An 18,847-nucleotide genomic window follows, 5' to 3' on the forward strand; every position below is an offset into this window, starting at 1 on the left:
TGTGATTTCTCACTTTGAGTACGCATAGCTGGGATCAGCTCTGTCTTTTTCGTCTTTTGTCCGTTTCCCTGGCTGCAGGATAAAGGCTCTCCACCCTTTCAAGGCCATTAGATTGATCATGTTGGTAATGCACAGAGGAATCAGAGGCCTGAGTAACACAGTACCGTATGCCATGCTCCCAGGAGACCGAGCAGCGCCGCCAAAGCCAGATGCAGGTTCCCAACTTGCCAAGCTCTACTTCCCCTAGCTGCTCCTGGTGCAGAGGATACGACAAGACTCTGTATCATTTACTACTTGTGAGCAGTGGGGTTTTGATCCCTGCCATGTTGGTTTTGTATTTCAATTTTTTCCAGGTGCCCAAAGCTTTGAAATTACCTCCTATCTCTGAAGACCCATGCAAGGTCCTGTTGCCTTTGAGGAACCAGCTTAAATCCCTTGAGCCCCCAATAGAACTCTTCATTTTCCCAGTGGAGATCCACTTCCACACCCGACACCCACCAAAAGACAAAGCCATAAGAAGAGGTAAGTCCCCGGTGAATGAGTGTCCCTCTGGGGAAACTCAAATGGTCCAGAAAGGACTGAGATTTGGGGTCCTGCCAATCCATGCTGCTCGCAAATCATGGCTAACCTTCCCCAGATTCTTGTCAGATAATGTTCCAAAGGAAGGGGAAAAAGGGGTAGGATAAAGAAGTAGGTCTACTCCGGTCACATTCACTTCCATTTTTAAAACAAACGGCTGGTTTAGATTTGAGAGACTGATTCACAGGGACACAAAGAGAGGAAACGACAGAGAGGTCTTGCATCCACTGGTGCATTCTCCAAATGGCTACAATGGAAAACTGGGCCAGTCTGGGAGCCAGAAGACTCTTCAAGGTCTCCCACATGGGCACAGAGGCCAAAGAACCTGGGCCATCCTCCACTGCCCACCCTAGTATGTTAGCAGGGAGTTAGATCAGGAGTGGAGCTGCCAGAACTCAAATCAGTGCCCACATGGAATGCCAGCACCACAGGTAGAGGCCCAATGTGCAATGCCATGGCACCAACCCCCCACTTCCATTTTTAAAAATATTTTTTGAACTTTTTATTAACCAGTACTATTTGCTGAGCTGTGAAATAGAAAGGAAAATAGGCATACACATAAATGAATTCGGTGCACTGTGAATGTCAAAAAGGTACAAGAATATTTTGGTCATCATGAACCAGATTCCCACACACACAAAAAATAGAGTATGAAAGAAGACAGCTATCCCTGAAATACAAGCCAGTTAAGGGGGGGGACGGGAAATGCTGGCAGACATCTGGGATTGTTTCACTGCTACAGGTAAGCAATGAATTTAGCTGAATTTCTTGACAACTAAGGTGAAAAGGATCTTTGGATCTTCGTTTTATGAAACAAAGATCAAAAAAAAAAAAAAAAAGAAAAAAAAAGCTGGTCCAAAGCATCATTTTCCTGCTCTTCCTCTGTAAGGGGTGAACACTACAGTACTTACCAGGGTAAAGAGATTCTGTGTTTCTGAGTGAGGTTCTAGCAGAATCAGTTCCAAAGGGGAACTTGCAAAGTCAGATATACAGAGAAAAGGAGACAGAGAGAAATATCTTCCATCTGATGATTCACTCCCCAAGTGACCACAATGGCCAGTGCCAGGAGCCCAGATCCTCTTCCGGGTCTCCCACGTGGGTGCAGATTCCAAGGCTTTGGGTCATCCTCAACTGCTTTCCCAGGCCACAAACAGGGAGCTGGATGGAAAGCAGGGCTGCCGGGATTAGAACCAGCGCCCATATGGGATCCTGGAGTGTTCAAGGCAAGGACTTCAGCTGCTAGGCCATGGCACTGGGCCCAATCTAATTGTTTTTGACACTGGTGTTATGGTACAGTGGGGTAAGTCCCTGCATGTGAACTCCTATCTTTCCTTCACATTCCATATGGGTTCCACTTCTGATCCAGCTCCATGCCTGGGAGGGCAGCAGAGAATGACCCAATAGCTTGGGCTTTTGCTCTCCATTTGGGAGATCTAGGTGGAATTCCTCACTCCCAATCAGCCGATGAAGGATATCTCTCTCTCTCTCTCTATCTCCCTCTCCCCTGAACTCTAGGGCTGGCATTATGGCATGATACATAAAACTGTAGCTCACAATGCCAGCATTCTGTACGGGTATAGGTTCACGTCCTGGCTGTTTCACTTCTAATCTAGCGCCCTGTTAATAGCCTGAGGAAAGCAGTGGAAAATGGCCTAAGTGTTTGAGCCCTGCCACCTGCTTGGAAGACCTGGCAGAAGTTTCTGGCTCTTGACCCAGTGCTGGCCATTACAGCCTTGTTTTCCATGATGACTTTTACATGAATGTCACAAGATCATCATGAACCAGATTTTTTATTTTCTGAAGTTTTAATTTTTCTCTTTTTCAAAAGTTTTTATTTGAAAGGCAGATTTAAAGAGAGATTTAAAGAGATCTTCCATCTGCTGATTCACTCCCTAAATGGCTATAGTGGCTGAAACTAGGCAGTCTGAACCCAGGAGCCAGGAGCTACCTCCAGTTCTCCGACATGGCTACAGGATCCCAAAGTTTTGGTGTATATTCCGCTGCTTTCCTAGACCATAAGCAGGAATCTGGATCAGAAGTGGAGCAGCCAGGACACAACCTGATTCCCATCCTGGGAGGCTGGCGACACAGTGTGAAGCTAATTCCGCTAAACCATGGTGCCAGCCCAAACCAGATTCTTAAAACTTGTAGCTACATTCATCTTGCCGTCATGTCATAAAAGGGAAAAATTGGAATAAAATTAAAAGAAAGCTAGCTGAGGGGTGGAGGGGGTGCTTTCTCCCCTTTCTTTCCTCCACAACCCTCAGAAGCTTCATGCAAACTGAGGGAAGGCAAAATCAAATAAAATCCTCAGCCAACTCCAGGACCAGCCAGATCAGAAACTGTCATCCATCAGGGCATAGGTCCCAACAGAAATATCTTGTCAATACGTCAGTGACAGCTTTGCTTTCTCTGTTTCTCCTAGGTGCTCCATGCTCTGAGTCAAAACCGGAAGTGGAAATGGGGACCAGGTCTGCACAGAGGCCTCCCCTGAAGCAGGCCCGAAGACCACGAAAGTTAAGGGTGCATCTCCCAGTGGACACAAGCAGGGCCATGCTCTCACCTCAAGGTAGCTCCTCCTGTATCCCACGGCAGTGTCTGAAAGGACACACAGCACAGCACTTGAGGGTTGTCAGCCAAGCACAAGGCTGGGAGTGAGGGCAGTCCATCTCCAGCCTCTTGAAGCGGCTTTTATTCAGGCAGCCACTGCCTCAGCCAGTGGGCTGGAGTAAAGTTAACTTAGTGACTGTGTTGTAAATGATTCAGTCATGAATTCATCCCCCTGGTAGCATTTTCTAGTTGCAGGCATCAAAAAGGCACCGACTTTATTAAATATTTTCTGCACACCCTATGATTAATCCTGTGTTTGGAAACAGTGGAATTTGATTCCTAATCCTTTGTGGGTAGATAGTCACTAAGCAGTCCCAATAACAATGATAGCCTTCATGCCCGTTTTTTTAAAACTTCATGGAAACACTTGAAATCATAGGTGCATCCAAGTGTCTATTTTTATGTGTTAGATCGGTTGGAGGTAATGGGCTGTATTTGGAAAGCTCCCAGTCTCAGAAAGCCGAGCTTCCTTTCTGAAAGGTGTGTGAGGCAGCAGGCCCATCCTGTCAAGTGACCTCTGATGGGAAGCAGAGGGATTGAGTCCTCCTTCCCGGCCAGGCTCTGCTCTGAACTTCTAAGCAATATCTTGGATATGCCTCATGACAACCCCAGCAATCTGACGCCCTGGCAGAGAAGCAGTCTGTGGATGTCACACAGTTCTGAGTGGCCTTGTGAGGACCAGAGCTCAGGCCTTGTCATGCCAGAGTCTGTGTCCTTCACCATTATACCGCATGGCCTTTCAGAAGAAGCAAGTTGATAAACCCAGGTCAGGACATCCTTGAAATATGTCTGTTTTGAGAACATCCTTTGATTCCTGGGGCAAAGGTTAATTTAGTCTGTCTCTCAAGTCAGTTAGCCCTCTGAAAGACTTAGAAGTTTCTTTTTTTACAAAATCCAGGTATGGGCAGAGGTCACTCTGTGTGCCAATAAATAAGAAAGTGGCTTTCTCATCTGTGGGCCTAGGCAGGCAGGTGCACAGCCGGAGCCATGCAGTTCAAGAACAACACTCTGGAATTCCATCTTTACTGTTATTCATCTTGCCCAGCTGAGCACTGGTTTTGAGCTGCCAGGCCCACCCACCAGGGATGGAGACACCAGCTAGAGTTTGTTTGTCTCTTGCCTGTGTGGCAGGAAGAAGGTGGCCTAAGAAGTTCCAGAGAACTTGGGGTAAATTTGTGCAGTATGTTTACTCAACCTAGTAATAGATGCATAAAGAAAGAAATTCAAAGAAACAGGGATTTTCCTGGAAGTCGTTCGCACATTGAGGTCCCTAGTGGAAGGGTATTTAGAGTTAACAAGACAGGCTGTGTCATCCTCTGGATTCCACTGGGCACAACCACAGAGGGCATTCTCTGCCAACCCTGACATCCTGTTTCTCCCTGACATTGCCCTAACAGAGCTCTCTGCAGTAGCTCTTTCCTCTGCGGCAGGTCTCTGCTGCTCCACCATCCTAGCCAGGTTGTCTGAGACCAGGCCTCGGAACAGAGATGGAGACCTCACTGTCGTCACTGTCTCCACCCACGTGGCTGACTACATGCCATGCAGTGACTGTGGCTTCCCATCATGTATAATACAACACGACTTGCAGCTTTCTTCTGTGGGTGTCTGCCAGTCACCCACTTCTAAACCTACTTCTACTTTTTTTTTTTTCTATTAGCACTGACCCTGCTTCTTGGTACTTACTCTGTTAGCAGCAGCATTTTGTCACTATAACAACTACCTGAACCTAGCGACTTAGGAAGCACAGAAGGTTTATTCTGGCTCATGATTTGGAAGGTTCATGGTGTAAGATCAGGTAACCCCATAGGTCTGGTGTCTGATGAGGGCAGTGGATAACCAGCAGAAGGCAGTGGGAGAATCACACGGTAAGTCAGGAAACACACAGAGAGGCTGGGATTAAAAATCTACCCTCTCAAGAGAACTAGATTCTGATGTATGCCCCAATGACCTCAGGACCTCCTAGCAGGTCCAGTTCCTAGACACTATGATTGGGTCAAGCCTATACTCTAATTCATGGTTCATTATCATTAATTATTAATTACCTTAAGATTTTGGGGACCAAGCCTTTAGCACATATGCCTGTGGGCGCCAAACTAATATTCAAATCATAAAAGGTATTACCTAGCATTGCAGTGTTGATGGCCACATAACTGCTCATCCTATTACTTCCCTGACCCCAGACCACATAATTGTCTTCTTTGGGAAAGAGGAGGTAAATGAGTGCCACAGCATTTGTATAGCAACCTGGGCTGTCACTGTGGGGACCCACATGCCTCCGCCAAACTTTGGGCCAGCCCTACTGAGAACCCAGCCATTCCTCAGCCAGTGCAGGTTTCTTATGTGTGACCCCTCTGGAAGTAAAGACCAAGGCTCCCACCACCCCAGCCATGACAGACTGTCGGCTGCCACCCTCGCCTGTGTTGAGGGTAAACCACAATGGCCATGCATCCTTCTGAGAGAGTGTCTCAGGCCCCACTGTCATTGATTGATTACACTGTCATTGCCATTGATTACAGTGGAACAAGACACAGGGAGTCCCAGCCATTGCTGCCACCTCGGGAGTGAAGCAACAGATGGCGAAACTCTATCTGTAACTCTGTTTTTCAAATAGATAAATCTTAATCTCAAAGCATATACACACACAACTAAAGTGCAAATATCAATATAAAGGCATGGAAAATATGAAAAAGTAAAGCAATACAATGCCCCTGAATACAATAGTTGTTTCACAAAAAAGGAGACAGAACTGGCCAACAAAAATGAAGAAATGTTCTGTATCACTAGTATTAGGGAAACCACAGGAGATATCATCTATATAGTTAAAGTGATGGCCAAAAAGAAGAAAATAATACTTAAGAGGTTGCAGGGAAAAGGAAACATTTGTTTGCTATTGGTGGAAATGTATATTAGTACAGCCATTTTGAGAAATAGTTACGAGGTTTCTGAAAAAAAAAAAAAAGAGAGAGAAAGAAAAAACAAATTTACTGCATACCAAGCTATTTCCCTACTAAGGAGAGGTGGAGAAAGATTTTCCATTCACTGGTTCAGTCCCTAAGCCAGGAACCAGAACTTCTGTGCCTCCCACATGGGCAGAGACTCAAAGAACTGGGCCGTCTTCTGCTGCTTTCCCATATCATTAGCAGGGAGTTGGATCAGAAATGGAGCAGCTGGGACTAAAACCATTGCCCATATGGAATGCCAGCGCTGAAGAGAAGGATTAGCTACACCATGCTACACCACCACAGATATATATTTAAAGGAAATTAAACCAGCCTATCAGAGAGATAGCTCCACTCCCATGTTCATTTATGTACCAGAAACAATAGTGAAAACATGGAATCAAGCAAGGTGTCCACTGTGGTTGCATGGATTAGGGAAATGTGGTATGCATGCACATTGTTCAGCCACAAAACAAAAGAAAGGAAACTCAGACATTGGCAGCAAAGTATATAGAACTTCAGACCATTATGTCAAGTTAAATAAAGCAGAGGCATTAAGAGAGATACTATATTTCTTCTGTTAATATGGAAAGTCAAACAAAGTCAGTTTGATTTCTAGAGGCTAGGAAGAGTGGAGGCTAAGCAGTACAAGGAGGTTGGATAACCAGTACAAAGCAATTATTAAAGTAATGCATTCTAGTATTTAGCAGTAGTGAGTCAGTTATAGTTTACAATAATGTACTATATACTATAACAACTAACAAAGATAAGAGCTGGGAGACTACAAACATAAGAGATAAGGAACTCAAAATAGTAATTGACATTTGATCAGGTTCCATTGTGCATATACGTTTAAATTTGGCACAGGAGCTCACAAAAATATATAACTATCACTTTTTTTAAGATTTATTTTTATTTGAAAGGTAGATTTACAGAGAAGGAGAGACAGAAAGAAAGATCTTCCATCCACTGGTTCACTCCCCAAGTGGCTGCAACAACCAGAGCTGAGCTGATCTGAAGCCAGGGGCTTCTTCCAGGTCTCCTTCCTGGATGCAAAGTCCCAAGGCTTTGGGCCGTCCTTGACTGCTTTCTAGGGCACAAGCAGGGAGCTGGATGGGAAGTGGAACAGCTAGGACACGAACCATTACCCATATGTAATCCTGGTGCTTGCAAGGCAAGAATTTAGCCAATGAGCCATCTTGCTGGGTCCATCCTAAAGCATTTTTAATTAAAAATTGTGTCTGTGCTAGTCCTATACAGCCTCCTTTTTCTTGCCATTATTCCCTAAACAATACAGAATAAAAACTATGTGGCTTTTATTGTACTCATAATATGTATTATAAGTAACTAAAAGTGATTTAAAGCATGCAGAAGTGGGCCCGGCGGCGTGGCCTAGCGGCTAAAGTCCTCGCCTTGAAGGCCCCAGGATCCCATATTGGCACCAGTTCTAATCCCGGCAGCTCCACTTCCCATCCAGCTCCCTGCTTGTGGCCTGGGAAAGCAGTTGAGGACGGCCCAATGCATTGGGACACTGCACCCGCGTGGGAGACCTGGAAGAGGTTCCAGGTTCCCGGCATCGGATCAGCGCGCACCGGCCCGTTGTGGCTCACTTGGGGAGTGAATCATCGGACGGAAGATCTTCCTCTCTGTCTCTCCTCTTCTGTGTATATCTGGCTGTAATAAAATGAATAAATCTTTTTTAAAAAAAAAAGCATGCAGAAGAATGCACAGAGGTTCTGTGTAGATAGTGTAGAGAGTTATAAATGAAGCTTGAGCACCCATGGATTCTGGTATTAGCAGTAGAGGAGCATTCTGGAACCTGTGCTCCACAGATACTGAAAGGCATCTGTACTTTGTATCCTGAGAAGGAAATGTGACCATTGGCTCTGTGGTCAGAAGCCAGCATTCAGTGATCCCATGAGCGCCCCAGCCAGGGTCTCCCCTAGACAGAGCTTTCCAATTGGAGGCAGGAGGCACCTGCAGTCTCCCCATCCCTCTTTGGCTTGCTTCCAGGATCCTAGCCTCAGTATGAGAATACCTCCACACCACTACTCAATCCTTCCCAGTTCTTGGCAGTTCCCCAAAGGAAGGGTCACCTGCTGCTCTGGCCAAGAGTAATTTAATCTTGACCACAGGAGACATCCAGTCTGCTCCTTGGCAAGACTGGGCCAGAGACAGACTGGAGAATGGGTGATGCTAAACACAAAGAGCCATCCCCTGACCTAGAAAAGAGACATGTTCTCCCTCCTGTCAGTTCAGAACTTATCTCACTTGTGTTTGTGTCCCTTCAGCTTTTGAAGATGACAGTGTCCCATCCCAGAATATGGCCTCGCTGGTGGATGTTCTACCCCTGATTAACAGGAGAAAGAGTCCAGGGAGCCAGGGGACATTGGACAGTCCCAGAACATCTGGCCATAGGAGCCCTAGGAGTCCCCCAAATATGAGACCTCCGGCAAGGACACTGCCAACAAAACAAGGTAATCATTCCCCAGTGTGCAAAGATGTCCCTAACCTACTGGCTCATATGCAGCTCCTTCTAGAGTTGCAAGGCATCCATGATGAGAATTCCCATTGCGAAATGGGGAACCAGCAGTATTTCCAACAATGCCAGCCAGATGCCCACTCACCATGCATGTTCTTCAAGATCAGTACATGTTTGGAGGGCCTGCTGCACCAAAATGCATTGCCAAGCTGTGTTGGCCCCACACCTGGCAGCAGCGTGTGGTGTCACAGCTCCCTGTGTTCCAGAGGGACCTGTGCTACTTGCTTGTTCCAGGCCTACTCAGCCCAGAGCATGATCCCCTAGCCCAGGGCAAGGGCATCTGTGACCCTGCCGGTAGAAAGTCCCCAGAAGGAAGTCACCTTCCAGTCCAGGATCCAGCAAGAGGCCCATTCACAGAGAGGGGAGGACCCTGGATTTCTACTGAAGGTCAAGGCAGGGCAGGACCACCTGCCCTATGACTTAGCCTCACCTGCAGCTGAAGAGGGGCCTGAAATGCCAATACAAACCAAGAGGCCTCTCTATGAACACTGTGAACTGAGAATCACTAGCAAAATAGATAGCACAGCCTGCATCTTGGGCTCACCCAGGGACAGGAGCCCTTACTGTTTCCATCACCCTCCTCACCGACACAGCACATAAGGTTGAACTCTTATAAAAAATAAATGAATCCCATAAATCACTAATCCCATACTGTGTTTGCAGCTTCTCTGTTTAAGGCTGAGATGGTCCAAATCCAAATCCAGTCCCCCTCATTCCCAATTCTGTCCTTCCTTCTCTAGCTTCTACATTGGAAGCCTCCTTTCACAATGTCCCATGCCCTTTGCACTCAAGTGGCTATGATGTTGTTTTGATTCTGATAGACACAAATCAAATTTGAGGTGCTGCCATGTCAGCATTCACAGTGTTCCAGGGGGTTGCACAGCCCAGGGCAAATGCTGCCATGCACACCCAAACAGCTCCTGGGCATCCTGGGGCAGAGAGAACCCAGTTAGAACAACTAGTCAGGGTCATTATGACAAGAAGACAGCTAGAACCTCAAGTGATATGGTGGCAGCATGCATACACATAAGTGAACATGTATGTCTCTGAGTATGTTACAGTGTCTCTGAGTATGAGTCCAGTATGCGCAGGAGTGTGTGGCTGAGTGGTTGACATGTTCATATAGACAAACAGGCCTGTGAATGAGTGCCTGTGTCAACATGTGTCACTGTTTATGTAACAGGCACATGTGTGTAGTTGTACAAATGAATGGACATGGATGCATGTGTATATGAAGTGTGTATACCTTTGTGTGGGTACATGTGTGTTTTGTATTGTTGCAAGTTGCACATTGGTGCCTTTGTGGTGTGTGAGTGCATGTGTGTTATTCACAGAAGCATCCACTTTAGTTCATGGCCTGCCCCACTCCTGACCCCTTTGCCTTGGAAAGGGAAAAGGACGCATGGTGTTTGTCCCTCGTTCCTCTTACAAACCTGAAATCCGTGGCTTTTCCAGAGGGATACAAGGTCCTTTGTTATCATAGGGAGAACCTCTGGTAACACTGAGGGATTTGTTTTGATCCTTATACTTTTATAAATTTTAATTTATTTTTACTTGTTTGAGAGGCCATGAGTGCCAGACAGAGATTGCTCATCTGCTGGCTCGCTCCCCAGTTACTGCAAACACCCAGGGCTGGACCAGGTCGAAGCCGGGAGCATGCAACTCAGATGTGAGTGACAGGAACCCATCGACTTGAGCCACCATGGTGTGCATTCACAGGCAGCTGGGATCAAAGGGGGAACCAGGACTTGGACCCACACCTTCTATACGGGTTACAGACATCCCAAGCAGAATCTTCACCGCTGAGCCACTTTCCTCAACAACTGAATTCTTGCCAAAGAGGTGACTTGGGGCTAGGCCCCTAGACAATCTATGGAGGGACCAGTTACCAGAAAAACCCAGTGAGTGGAGGATTCGAGGTTTGGAGCTGCCAAGCCCTGCCAAGCCCTCAGAGACAGGGAGGATGAGTTGAAGCCCAATATTTATAAAAACTGTGCATCGGCAAGAATGTTTCTAAGTTTCTGAACATGTGGAAGTATAGGCTGGATGGCCCACTCAGAGAGAACCTGCAGGCTCTGCAGGTACCCTCACGCACCCTCCTGGTGTCTCTGGCCATCTGCTGCTTGTCTATAACATCTTTTACCGTAACATAGTCCATGTGTTTCCCAAGTCCTGTGAGCCACTCTTGTACATTACCAAGCCCAAGGAGAAATGGAATCCAAATTTATGGTGGCCCATCAGGTAGATGTGTCACAGCCTGGGGATTGTGGCCAGCATCTGAAGTGGGGGCAGTCCTGTGGAACCAGGCAGCACTGTGGGAAGTGAATTAGATTGGAGACCATCACCTGGCAGCATCTGCTATTGAACCACAAGGTGTAGGGTAGCAGGTCTGCAGCGGTAGTGGGATGCCCTAGTTTGAATGGGAGAACGGAACACGGGGTGGTCTGCTTTCACTCTTACAGCAAGGGTCATGGACAGCCCTTCAGTCTGTACACAAGAAGGAGGCAACTCCAGCATCCTTCTCCTCACTGTGCACTGGTCACTGCACAGTGCTAGCAATCTGGTCCCCACAGCACAGCTGGACCTGCTTGGTGCTACACAAATGCATTAGAGAGAGAGGGACAGCGAAAGAGGGTGGGTGGGCAGGGAAGTACTCTGGCCAGGTGCACCCAGGTGCTCCTGCCAGCTGAGCCCTGGCCTTGAGGTCCCCAGAGGGGCCCCTTTTTGACAGCCCCTCACTTAGGCATGATTTAGGCCACACTGGCAGCACACCTTTCTGCCCCTCCTACCTGATTCACAGAAGACAGGATCTGAACCATGGCCCTGCTCAGTCACATCCCAGGGTGAGGGTTTACCCTGCCCTTTGATGGCCTCTGAGCAAGTACAGCAGCATTCAGGCCCCTTGGGCTCAACTCCTGACCTGCACAGCTGCTGATTCTGCCTATGTTTGTACTGCTTTTCCAGAGGAGCCCAGAGAGCCCATGCTGGAATGCTGCAGGCCGGACCCCCCTGGAGAAGAGGTCTGCCCATTCCCCCCAGAGCCAACTCTAACATTGGAGCTGCAGCCAGGAGAAGGTAAGACTCTACCACGCCCCAGGCCAGTCTTGCTGCCAGAGGGCAGAAGTTATACCTACAGCTTCCCAAGTTTCCATGCAGCAGAGACTTCATTAAAAACAGATGTGAGCCGCCCACTTTCTCCTCGTCTCCTGCCAACACAGAGGTGCCTCTGTAGTTCACACACAATCGCCCACTGTTTGCACAACAAGTTTCCTCTTGCTGGAGCATCTGGGGAGAGACACTCCCGTGCCATAGCTGGGAAGAAGTCTGCTTGCCATGGCTCTGTCTCGATGAGAATGATAAAACCCTGTTGGTGTTTGCCCAAGCTAAACACTACTGTTTTCTCTTCTTTCCACCTGCCGTGCTGAGCTGGAGGTTGCTAATTGGTAATCCAATCAGGTGCTCTTGTTCTGTGCATTGGTTCATTGCTGTGAATCATCTGGCTCCTGGCAGAGAGCAAGGCAGTTTCCAAAAACTCTCCTGGCAGGTTCACTTTTTGGAAACAGGATGCTGGCTCTGGGCAATAGTCATTTTGCAAAAGGAGGAAAGAAATGAAGTCAGAGGATGATGAATGTCAACCACCCAGAAACCAGCCTGATGCATACACGAGTTCGTCAGCAAATAGGCCCTTGGTGAGAGAAGATGAAAAGAGGCACTGATTTGGAGGGTTATGTCACCACTGGCTTCATAAACAGCCTGGACTCCAAACCAGGAGACCTAAGCAGCCCTGGCCTGTCCTCTGTGTGCCCAGACCCTAACACTGCTGCCCTTCCCCCTCGCTGCACTCCCTGTACCCCTTTGTCTAAAAAACCTCATCTGAGAGGATTGGCTCCCCCACAGAGCAACTCCTGAACTATCGCTGCCTTTGATATCTTGTCCATCACTGTGGAAGAAACCTCCTAGTATACAGATTGCCAGGAAGTGCAATACATTCAGTTCCCAATTCACTGTCAGACAAATCCCATCCCCACTCGGGTTTTGCCATGATTGGCATATAAAAATATCTCAGTTCTAAACTGGCGGAAGCAAGAGTTCGACAGGTGGAAGCCAGCGTCAGTGTGACACAGCTGGCACAACAGCTGGAAAGCAAATGATTCTGGTCACCTGCTGCCCATTTGTCCACTGTGTTCCAGGAGAAATAGTTCCTCTTTTTATAAAGCAAAAGCCAGCAGCAGTAGAAGAAATATTTAGCTTTAAACTTGTGTCATCATTATCAGCATGATTCAACGCTTCTGTCACTTCAGTATCCTTGGCACCTATCACAGCCCCTGACATATACACAACAGCACCACAGCAAATGTTCATTGAGGCATCTTTCAGCCACTTCCATGAGAAAGACACACAATGAGAAACGAGATATGTGGTGAAGAAATGGAGACTTGCCTGCCTTGTTATCTCAATCCCATGGACAGTATATTTAATCCTCTTTGTATCTCAAGTCTTTTGTTTTTGAAAGATTTATTTATTATTTTTATTGAAAAGGCAGATTTAAAGAGAGAAAGAGAGACAGAAAGATCTTCCATCTTCTGGTCCAACCCCCTCACCCCATGAATGGCCAAAATGGCCAGAACTGAGCTTATCTAAAACCAGGAGTTTCTTCCAGGTCTCCCACATAGGTGCAGGTTCCCAAGGCTTTGGGTCATCCTCCATTACTTTTCCAGGCCAGAAACAGGGAGTTGAATGGGAAGAAAAGCAGCCAGGACATGAACCGTTGCCCAAATGGCATGTATAGTCAGAGAATTAACCAATTGAGCCATTGTGCTGTGCCTTGCCTCTCCAATCTAAAGGCATCCACTGCGTACTTGCTGGATGAAGGAGTCAGCCAATCAGTGAGCTACTGGCCTCTCTCTAGTATTCCTTCCATGTACCTGTGAGTTGACTTTCAGTCATTGGAAAATGGATGATATCTTAGAGGATACTGAAGGATCTGAATCCCACATCTCCTTGTGAGAATCCACAGAATAAATGTAGCTTTCTGAGAGTCTATAAATGGGAATGGGAGAGAAGAGGTTGTTTTGGTTTCTCGGTGTATTGCAAAGGATTTCCACTAATCACACAGGCTCATTGAAGCTCGGTCAGCTCAGAGCCATCTTGATCTCCCTCTCTGACTTCTTCTCCCAGTTTTATCTGCCACCAAACTCAAGGTCACCCTTTCCATCCTTTTCACGATTTAAACATTCACTCACCATTCTTTTCTCTCCAAGCTTTGGCCCTAGTTGCCCACAAATATTTACAATAACTGAAAGTTCATATTTTCTGAGACGTTTTTCCCTTTAAAAGGCACCTGATATCACAGCACTGCCTAGCCAGAGCCTCGTGTGTTTCTCTCTCAAGCCCACATTTGTAGTTATTGCATCTGTTTTCTGTTTAACTCCCAAATATATGCGTCCCAGAGAATATCTTATCTTTATCATATGTCCAAGAAATGCTTGTTGATTGACTGGATACCCCAGGTGCCACAAAGGAAAGTTCTTTGAGGATTATTGTTGTGTTTTGTTTAACCCCCTCTCCAAAAAAATTGTAAGTAGAAGAGGGAATATGATCTGTCTGATCTTCCTGAGACTTTCAGACTCTGTCAACAACTATTTGGAAATAAATTCTTAGGCAATTAGGTCATGGTATCTTGCTTTCAGACAGCAGAGAGAAATGAATACAAACCTTCAGGAGAAAAAACAAAGATGTGAAGTCTGGAGTTGGAACTGGACTCTCTTGGTCATGTTGGGGTATTGCACCAATTAGAAAACCCAAAGTCTCCAGAAAGGAGAAGCTGACTTGGAAGGATGCAAGTCAGAACATTGGACATGCTCTCGGCATTGCTTATTCTCCCTGCAGATACTCCATCTGTCATCACAGTCAACAGTGCCAGCAACAGAGAATTTTTGTCAGCAGTGCCTTTACTCAGAAGTTTTCTTCTTTCAAGAAATTTAAGAAATCAATGGCAGTGGTTCAGGTTGGGACGTCAGGTCACATGTAAATATAAATTCCTGGTCCCTTTCAGAGATTCTAACTAGTAGTTATTCTTGTCCTACGTGGTTTTTAATACTCAGAATGTTTTTTGAGGTTTTTTTTTTTTTTTTGAGATGATGAAGGAATCATTTAATCAGCATCCTTCCCTCTTGCAGCTTGCTACTTTTTCTTGGTGTGGTAGCTTGAAAACGCACTCCAAATTTTGTGAAATATCTCCCCTCAAAAAAAAGATACATTAAGGGCTAGCACTGTAGCATAGGAGGTTAAGCCTCTACCTGCAGTAGTGACATTCCATGTGGACACTGGTTTGAGTCCTGGATGCTCCACTTCTGATCCAGCTCCCTGCTAATGTGCCTGGGAAAGAATTAGAGGATGGCCCAAAGCATTGGGCTTCTGCAACCACATGGAAAACCTAGAAGAAGCTCCAGGCTCCTGACTTCTGTCAGGCCCAACTCTGGCCATTGCCAAAACCAGGGTACGGAATGTCCATGCAGGTCTCTCACATTGATAAGAGAAACTCAAGGATTTGAATCATCATCTGCTGCCTATCAGGTGCAACAGCAGGAAACAAGATGAGAAGTGACAAACCTGGGACTCAAACACACACTCCATGGTACCATAGCATCTGTCCTTTTACATTGCATTTTGTGTGTGTGTGTGTTTGAAAACAGTAACACAGAAAAAGATACCCAGAGCTCGTCCATCTGCTGTTTCACTGACCAAGTGGCTGCAACAGCCACTGCTGGGCCAAGCTGAAGCCAGGAGATCCACATGAGTTTCCTACATGGGTTGCAGGGCCCCAAACACTTGAGCAGTCTTCCACTCCTTTTCTCAGGCCATTGGCAGGATGATGAATTAGAAGTGAAACAAGTGGGACCTGAACTAATGCTCATAGGTGTTTGCATCACAAGCAACAGCTTTATTCACTATAGGACAACACTGGTCTTGTGTCCCTGTAACTGTTTTTTCTTAAAGATTTATTTATTTTTATCGGAAAACCAGATATACAGAGAGAGGAGAGACAGAGAAGAAGATCTTCCATCCGATGATTCACTCCCCAAGTGGCCGCAACGGTCGGTGCTGTGCTGATCCAAAGCCAGGAACCAAGAGCTCTTCCAGGTCTCCTACGCGGGTGCAAGGCTTTGGACCGTCCTTGACTGCTTTCCCAGGCCACAAGCAGGGAGCTGGATGGAAAGCAGGAGTGCCGGGATTAGAACCAGCGCCCATATGGGATCCCAGCACGTGCAAGGCAAGGACTTTAACCACTATGCTAGCACACCGGGCCCAGTGTCCCTATAACTTTGATTGAAAAGTGAGAACCTAACCGCCCCCCCACCCCGAGTGTGAGTGTGAAACACTTATAATTTGGACAACAATGTGTGGTGTCTGAGACTGGAACATAAAAGGCACTATGGCATCCCCCTCACTCTTGGTTTACACACTGGGAAAACCCAACAGTCTAACAGCCAGGGGTCCACATGGCAAGAAACTGACAGCCTCTGCTAGCCTCCAGAATGGACTTTCCAGGCTCCTGAGCCAGCTGCCTTGAGCAGTGATGCTCCCTGGTCACTGAAGTCTTCAGACTAATGTGATGCCACCTGCCTTGGGAGACTCTGCACCAGAACCACATACCCACATCATTGCCACAGGACCCAGGTGAGGCACAGCTGAGGGTTAATGCTATAAGTGACTAGGTCTGTGGGTAATTTGTTCTTAAGTCCCGGATCACTACAATGCTTTGTGTCATTTCTGAATGGTCTGTGACTTGGTAAACAGAAAGGTGAAGGGTCATCCAATAGGTCACCTGGTCCTAAACTACTTCTGACCTTTGCTTTTTCAAAGCATCATGTGGATCTAAACAGTGGTTGGAACACATTTTGAAATATGCTGTACTAATGCTTTCTGAGCTCATGCAGCTCTAACCCTGTATGCTTCCAACCATGCTGCTTTTCCTAGGGAGACTCCAGAGCAAGGGGCAAGGGGAGGGGAAAGGGCAGTTCTATTGTCAAAATCCTGAAGTAGGAGCTCCGCCATTGAACCATTGATGACTGTTCTTGTTTTCATTCTCCAAATATTAGTTCTGAATCCTGGTATTCACAATCCATCTGTCTCTGACTGGGAAGAAGCAGAGGAGGGTAGAAGGAGACCCATGTGGTAACGATTCCCATGGTCCCTTTTGCCAGTCAGTGTTGGTTAAGAACCCATAAGAAATTATGTTGCCAAGACATTTCTTGTTCCTGTGACCTTGGGTCAGATGTTCAAATTAAGAAAATGTGGTTGCCGAGAATTTCCTTTCCACATGCCTGTACCAGAAGGCTAAAAACTACATTTCCCAGATAACCTTTGCAGCGGGAGGTCTGGATGCAAATGACGTTCTGCCAATTAGATGTGCTTGCATGAGATTTGGAGGGCAGAAACAAGGCAGGAAGGTTTGGGGCCACTTACGCTGCTGGCACGCCAGCTCCCAAGGATGGGGGATGCTGGGGGAGGTAGTCGCTGCAGCTTCTAGCTCTCTACAGTGAATCCATCTCTCCAGGAAATGACTGGATGGGTTGTTCTATGCAGAGGCCAAGGCATAAGCTCCCCTGACAGAAATAACCGAGTGTCCCACAAGGCTCAGCCCATGGTCAGATTGGGCTGCTCACACCTAGCACAGTGCTGAGTGGCTCCAACGGGGCAAGCTCTGCACTTGGCTTTGGTCTGAGCGCACTTGAGAAAGAAGAAGGTCCTCTCCCTCACCACACTAAGCCTGCAATGCCTCCGCAGCCTGCACTGGAAAACCTTAGCAGGCAGCCAGCACAGAGCTACCAGAAAACACTGAAGACACCTTTCTTTCCTTTGACAAACACTTCTTGTGGTTTCTCTGCACACAAAACCTCCCGACCTCCTGTTTGGCTAAGACAGATTATCATTTTATAACTTCCAGAGGGAAAAAAAATACAAACTACTTTATTCTTGATGCAGAATTCCTTTTTAAAAGGATATATTTATTTATTACAAAAGATGGCACTTATATCTTTTTAAGAGAATCTGTGAGACTATGAACAGCACAACCGTTGCTTTTGCTCCATTTCAAAGAATCCTGAATTTGGGCAGGGTCTAGGTACCATTTTCATCACCATTCAAACAAAGGGAGCATTTATCAGACTTACTGAGCAGAGCTGCTGTGCCCCTCCCAGCTCCCCCGTAGACCAGTTTTTCCTTTGCCTCTTAAGATGATTTCGGACTTGAGTGTAGGGGCTGTCTACACGGGACCACTAGAGCTGAGGGAGGGCCACAGTTTGAAGGCCTCACTTGAGAGATAAGGATGCTGAGATCCAGAGAGTGTGACTTGCACATACAGCTTCTGCGCAGAAAGTCCAAGGCTCTCACCCAGGTCACCCTAAATACAGTTGGATCAGAGCTCACCCAGGCCTCAGGGACCAGCTCCAGTCCCACCTCCTGGGAATGCCTGAGCCAATCATCCTTACTGTCTGCGCCTCTTACCAGGTACCCCCTCACTTCCTTCATCTTTTTATTTGATTTTAATTTTTTTTTACACTTTTTAGTTTTCTTTCTCCTATGTTTAAATTTGCTGTAGATCAATTTCCATCCCCCTGCATCTACTTCATTTTGTTTTATTTTGTTTTTTTACTTTTTTTAAATTGATTACATTGCATTATGTGACAGTTTTATAGGCACTGGGATTCCCCCCCACCCCTCCCCAAACTGCCCCCCATGGTGGATTCCTCCACCTTGTTGCAACTTCATTTTTTTTAAAGACTTATTTATTTTTACTGGAAAGTCAGATATACAGAGAAGAGGAGAGACAGAGAGGAAGAGCCTACATCCATTGGCTAATTTCCAAAGTGACCACAGCAGCCAGAGCTGAGCCAATCGGAAGCCAGGAGCCAGGAGCCTCCTCCGGTCTCCCACACAGGTGCAGGTTTCCAAGGCTTTGGGCCATCCTTCACTGCCTTCCCAGGCCACAAACAGGGAGCTGGATAGGAAGAAGGGCTGCTGGAACAGGAACCAGCGCCCCTATGGGATCCCAGCACGTGCAAGGCGAGGACTCTAGTCACTAGGTTACCTCACCAGGCCCCTGCATCTGCTTCTTTATATCCCAGAAAATACAGCTGCTACTCTCAGAGCATTGCCTATATGTTTTGGTTAA

At 46.8% G+C, this 18,847-nt stretch overlaps 1 protein-coding gene across 1 annotated transcript in view; it reads left to right on the plus strand.

Annotated features, from left to right (window-relative positions):
* The window catches only part of KIAA2012 (KIAA2012 ortholog), a 123,160-nt gene that overhangs the window by 32,035 nt on the left and 72,278 nt on the right, over window positions 1-18,847 (plus strand). Inside the window, exons 8-11 of the mRNA XM_058664287.1 lie at window positions 354-522; window positions 3,005-3,148; window positions 8,420-8,605; window positions 11,635-11,745. Of these exons, the coding sequence (XP_058520270.1) occupies window positions 354-522; window positions 3,005-3,148; window positions 8,420-8,605; window positions 11,635-11,745 (610 nt within the window). The remainder of the gene's footprint in view (window positions 1-353; window positions 523-3,004; window positions 3,149-8,419; window positions 8,606-11,634; window positions 11,746-18,847) is intronic.

Source organism: Ochotona princeps, chromosome 5, assembly GCF_030435755.1.
Source record: "Ochotona princeps isolate mOchPri1 chromosome 5, mOchPri1.hap1, whole genome shotgun sequence".
Taxonomy (NCBI): Eukaryota; Metazoa; Chordata; class Mammalia; order Lagomorpha; family Ochotonidae; genus Ochotona; species Ochotona princeps.